At 42.8% G+C, this 6,000-nt stretch overlaps 1 protein-coding gene across 5 annotated transcripts in view; it reads right to left on the bottom strand.

Moving 5' to 3' along the window:
* HDAC4 (histone deacetylase 4) overlaps nt 1–6,000 on the bottom strand; it is a 194,080-nt gene that overhangs the window by 37,168 nt on the left and 150,912 nt on the right. For all 5 annotated transcript variants that reach the window (XM_027667821.1, XM_027667822.1, XM_027667819.1 and 2 more), the window contains one exon: nt 1,422–1,555. In XM_027667821.1, the coding sequence (XP_027523622.1) occupies nt 1,422–1,555 (134 nt within the window). The remainder of the gene's footprint in view (nt 1–1,421; nt 1,556–6,000) is intronic.

Below are 6,000 nucleotides of genomic sequence, written 5' to 3'. Positions count from 1 at the left end.
GGGTTAGGGAATGCAGGGAATGGCAATGCTGCCACCACGTGGAAGGCTGAGCTGACGGCTCGGGAATGTTCCTTTGCAGGGGCTGCCACAGCTGTTTATCCCGGGGCATCCAGTCCCTCAGAGCTTAAAGAACTGATGAACACACATGCAGAGCCCTATTTATCATCACTGGTATTTCTAACTAACCACTATGGATCGATCTTAATAACAATGCTAATACTAATAATAGTAGCATATAATTTAATAATAAAAGCATATAATTTAATAACTGTAACATTGACATATTTATATATTTCATATAGAACATATATTCTATATATTATATTATACATTATATTTAAAACATACACTATGTATCATATATTTTATATATAATATATAATATAGTAATATAATTAATTAAAAATAATTAAGACTATTAATATAATTCTATAATACATAGTACAATGTATTATATAGCATATCATACGGCAATATAATTTAATAATAATAAAAGTAATATATCTATATATTATATTTAATATAAAATATATATCCTATACATTATATTAAATATTATATTTATACTATAAACGGTACATAATAGATTTAAATATCACATATAATATAGTAATATAATTAATACTTATGAATAGTAATAATAGCAATAATAGCAATACAATTCATATGCTATATATTATATAGCATATAATATATTAATATAATTACATAATGGTAATAATAATAACAACATCTAATGTAATTTATACTAAAATAAGTATAAATGTACTAAATATACTAATACTAAGTAATTTATAATAAAAGCATATAATAATAAAACATTGATATATTTATATCATCAATTTTTCCATGTGAGGGTGGTGAGGCACCAGAATGGATTTTTAATATACAATATATATTCTATATATTATATTATATATTATATTTATAACATACACTACACATCATGGATTTTATAGATCATATCTAATATAGTAATACAATATTAATTGATAATAACTAGAATATTAATATAATTATATAATACACTGTACAATGCATTATATAGTATATAATATGGTAATACAATTTAATAACAAATGTAAAATATTTATATATTATATATCTCATATAATATATATGCTATACATTATATTACATGTTATATTTATAATATGAACTGTATATATTTTAAATATCACATATAATATAGTAGTGTAATTCATATTAATGAACAGTAATTAATAATATCAACAATATAAATATAGTTAATGCATGTATCGATGAATAGTAATTAGCAATATCAATAATGTCAATATAATTAATAAGCTATATATTATATAGCATACCATATATTAATATAATGACATAATGACAATATAATGACAATCACAAGGACCACGACCACCCCCCTTTGCTGTGTTTTCCCGTGTTTTTCCTACCTCACACTTGCCCCGCAGCCCCGTCTCCTGGAGCCTGGACCAGATGCTCTGGATCCTCCCCGCGTGCTCCGGGTGGCTGTTGGTGTTTCCACAGGTACACTGGTGCTTCAGCATCAAGGTGTCATACACGAGGCCTGGGACAGAGGGTCCAAAATTGCTCTCAGTAAAAAAAAAAAAAAAAAACCCACGCAAATTTACCAGATTTATGGGGGGAAAGAAGCCCGGTTTGTATTTTCTATTCAACGCAACAGCTCTAGAGCAAAACTGGGTGTTGGGCTCCAAGCCACGGAGCAACAAGGGAAAATCCAAGGTGCTGCTCTGAGACAGCACCAAACCTGCAACCGTGCCTTCCTCTGGAAACCCTCAATGGCTGAGGCAAAGAAACCAGCACCAACACCTGACGGTGTGACAGTGACAGCAGGAGCTGACACCCCAAAGCATCCCTTCTGTGCCAGCAAAGGAACCGCATTCGAGGAGAGGAGCAAGATCCTACTTGCTGCTAAAATGACTCCAGGGCTTGGGATTGAAAAGCAGAAGGAATAAGTCGTTGGCAGGACCGTGTTTCATAAAACAGTTCGTGCTGAAGTCGCTGCATCACCGTTATTTGACAACATGCTAATTAAGGCCATTAGCACCCACTTGGGCATCGTTATTCAGCACGAGATGAAGGATTTAGCAGTGTTGTTTCATCTCAGTGCGGGAGTAAGGCAGCTAAATCCCCTCTCGTTCCCAAGGATTTATGGCATGACAACTTTGATTCACGCTCCACAGTTGTCTGGGTCCGTTTTTGGAAGGAGAGTTGAGATTCCAAAGCCAACGTTCTGCTGGAGGAAAACAGCAGGTCCTCCCCAGCCACGTTCCAGGGACAAATGACCTGTAATTTTTTTGCTCAAGCAAAAGACACACAGTCAAATGTTCAAATCTACCCTTCCCTTCAGCCAGAAGCTCCAGAAAACAGAATAAAAGGGGTTGGTTTGGGGTTTTTTCCTCAAAGAATAAGGTTTCTCGCAAGAACTATCTGTCTGAAAGTACAGTATGAAGTTGACCCAAGGGCTGGAGCCCCTCTGCTCTGGAGCCAGGCTGGGAGAGCTGGGGGGGTTTCCCTGGGGAAGAGAAGGCTCCAGGGAGACCTGAGAGCCCCTTCCAGAGCCTAAAGGGGCTCCAGGAGAGCTGGAGAGGGACTGGGGACAAGGGATGGAGAGACAGGACAAGAGGGAATGGCTTCCCACTGCCACAGGACAGGGTTAGATGGGATATTCGGAAGGAACCTTCCCTGTGAGGGCAGTGAGGCACTGGAACGGATTTTTCCAGAGAAGCTGTGGCTGCCCCTGGATCCCTGGAAGTGTTCCAGGTCAAGCTGAAGCAACCTGGGCTAGTGGAAGGTGTCCCTGCCCATGGCAGGGAGTAAAAAACAGATGGGCTTTCAGGTCCATTCCCACCCAAGGTTTTCTATGATTTCTGTGAAATCAAGTCTTGAGAATCCAAAGCCTCTAAAGGCAGAATGGATGCAGGTGTTCCAGGATGTGCTTTGGCTGGTATCCCTCCTGGGAAATCCCAGATGAGCACACCTACACCGGCTTCCCCATTCCCAGTTCAAGTCTGGAGAAACAGCACAATTGGCAAGCACAGGGAGTTAAAAGGGGTTTGTGAGGAACCCGACCCTGGGAACAGCCCCGGACACGCAGCCCAGAGCTGAGGGCCCTGCTCCTGCACGTTCCCAACGCTCCTGCACATTGCCAGGCTTGGCTCCAGCTGCAATCCCACCTCCTGACTGAGTGTGGGCATGTTCTGCCACTGCAAAAATGTGGCTTCTCCCCCTGAGCAAAGCCTGACACTGTCAGGTATCCAGCCTCAGGGCAGGTGCCTGGCAGCTCCTCGCTTTGCTGGAGGTGAGGGAGGGCAAAGGGAAAAAACAGCCCACAAAACCCAACCCATGTTCAGTTCCAGGGAAAGAACAGAGCCCTGGGGAGTTGGCTGGCTCTGGGTCAGCCAAAGGTCACTTAAGAAAGAAGGGCTTGCTGCAAAGATCTTTTGAGGTCTCCCATGTTTGATCCACAGCATCAAACATCACAGCCAGTTGCTGGGCCAAGGCAAGTCCTGAATTCACCTGAGGAGAAGCTTTCACCCCAGTCTGAGTTTATTTAAACCAGTGCAAGGTCTTAAACTAAAAGAGATTTTTAGATGGGATATTGGGAAGGAATTCTTCCCTGGGAGGGTGGGGAGGCCCTGGCACAGGTTGCCCAGAGAAGCTGTGGCTGCCCCTGGATCCCTGGAAGTGTCCAAGGCCAGGTTGGACGGGGCTTGGAGCAACCTGGGCTAGTGGAAGGTGTCCCTGCCCATGGCAGGGGGTGAGATGGGATGGGCTTTGAGGTCCCTCCCAACCCAAACCATTCTGGGATTCTATCCCATCACAAACCTGGCCTTTATAGAACCTGGCTGATCAACAGTTTCTCCTTTCCCAAGGGTTCCAGGACAACAGCAGTGTCTCAGGGAAGCTCTTCCATGCTCTAATCACACGTCACTCATCATTCCTCTTTCCTAGAAACCAACCCACTGGATAGACAGGAGCTGTTCCCAGTTCCTTCCTGTGGTTGGGGACACTCAGGTGAACACACACACACGCACACACACGAAGGGAATCTTGGCAATTTAAGCTTAAAACACAAAACTCCATTGGCCATTACAAGTTAAATTAAGTGGTGCTGGAAGCAAGGCTCTGTTCAGACACAAGAACAATCATTTTTAAAGGTCAGCACTAAAGCAAAACCAACTGGCTTTTCTTGGCAGAACAAACATATGATTTGAGGTTCAGATAATTATATTGCTCTGCACAGGAGAGAATAAATGCCTCCATTAGAAAGGAAAAACCCTTTAATGCAGAACATCAGAATAATTTGTGGACCCATTTTTACAGGAGATCAGAGACTGGATAATTGGAGCTATGCAAATTAATAGCCCAACCTGAGGATCCTTATTCAAGTGTGTAGAACAGGGCAGGCACAAGGATTCATTAAAGTCACGGGGCTGCTTGATCTGGAGAGGGCAAGTTCAAGGACTGGCTTTCTGGGAGGAAGGAAAATTAAATGTCATGCTCTGGGACATCAAACTGATTGCTCAGAGGAGTCAGGAAGGGCACAGCTTTCACTTTGATGTGGAGTAATGGACATCATGTTTGAGAGCTGTATTATGGGTTCTTTCCCCTGTACCTTTGAAGTCTCAGGTGTTGTCACTGAGAGAGACAGGAAAATAAAATATCCCAACCCCCCCGAATTTCCAGCTGTCTGGAGTGACTCTGTTCAGACAAAACCTCAGGTTACTGTATTATTCCTATATAATATCCCAAACATGAAGGGGATGAACAATTCCTTTGCCCGCTGGACAGTAATTGATCTCTTAAGAGCCACAGTGGTGTGCAGAGTGATCCTGGTTGGCTTATTTAGGGCCATTAATGAGGTTTGGTCCTTCCAGCCCTCTCCCCACATGATCACACCAATGCCAGCCCTCATTCCTCTGCAACCCAAAGCGCATAAGCCCGTTAGGATCAGTCTCCAAAGCAGCCACTTATCAACCAGATGGATTTTCCTAGGGAAAAAGCAGCCTGATGCGCTTGAGCACTTTGAAAAATACCCAAGACTTTAATTTCCTGCCTTTCAAAGAGTGGCTCAATCCCAGTGATTAAGCTTTAGCAGCCACCTCCAAACCCACGATCTCCGACACACCGTGCACAACTCCAGGAAAACATGAGGCACTTCCACTCACACACGTGCTCAGCAGCTGAGATTCCTTTCCTTTCCTTCTCCCTCCTTCCACACCCCTAGAGTTGGGCTCTTTCTTCCTGCCTCTGTTACAGAATCACAGAATCAGCTAGGTTGGAGACCTGATTGAGTCCAGCCTTAAGCAGTGATGGGTAATCAAACCAGTCCTTCACCTTTTATGAGGGACCAAAGTTATAGGACTGGTACAGAGGTCTCAGCTTTATGCTTTGCACCTTTATTAGTGCCAGGGAATGCCCAACACTTCCCCCTTGGACAGTGATTTATTGTGTTTTCCCTCCTCCATAAATGCAGAGATGGAAAGCATTGGAAAAATTAAGCCCTTGGAGTTTTAACCTGGATAAATGCCGTGAAAAGGGTATTTTACAGGTGAACCACAGTAAGCATCCTTCATATCATCACACTGTGCAGTGCTAAGTAAAAGCAATGTGATATTCCAGCTTTTTTTAATTGTTTTAAACCCTTCCTCCAAGGAAAAGAAATCCTAACACTGGAACAGCACCTTTTCCAAGCAGCCCCGTCCTCACATTTCCATTCTTCCCGTTCCCTGTGATTTGAAATGAAATTTAGAGGCGTAAATCTGAGCCAAATGCACAGCCTGGGGTAGGAAATGTTGTTGTGTGTTCAGAGTCTTGTAGGTGACTGACAAGGCAACTTCACTACGAGGGGAGGAGGAGGGAAGGGGTGAATAATCTCTTCAAGCAGGGCCAGGCTTCCTCATTTTTCAAGCTCCAAGGTTTGGGGTTAAGCGTGTTAGAAGCTCAAGTTTCATGTGCTCTGACCCTGAGCCAGGGGACTAATCGTTG

The sequence above is a fragment of the Corapipo altera genome, unplaced genomic scaffold (assembly GCF_003945725.1).
Source record: "Corapipo altera isolate COAL_440 unplaced genomic scaffold, ASM394572v1 354, whole genome shotgun sequence".
In the NCBI taxonomy this organism is placed as follows: Eukaryota; Metazoa; Chordata; class Aves; order Passeriformes; family Pipridae; genus Corapipo; species Corapipo altera.
The sequence above is the reverse complement of the archived record's forward strand: the minus strand, read 5'-3'. Positions and strand labels throughout refer to the sequence as shown.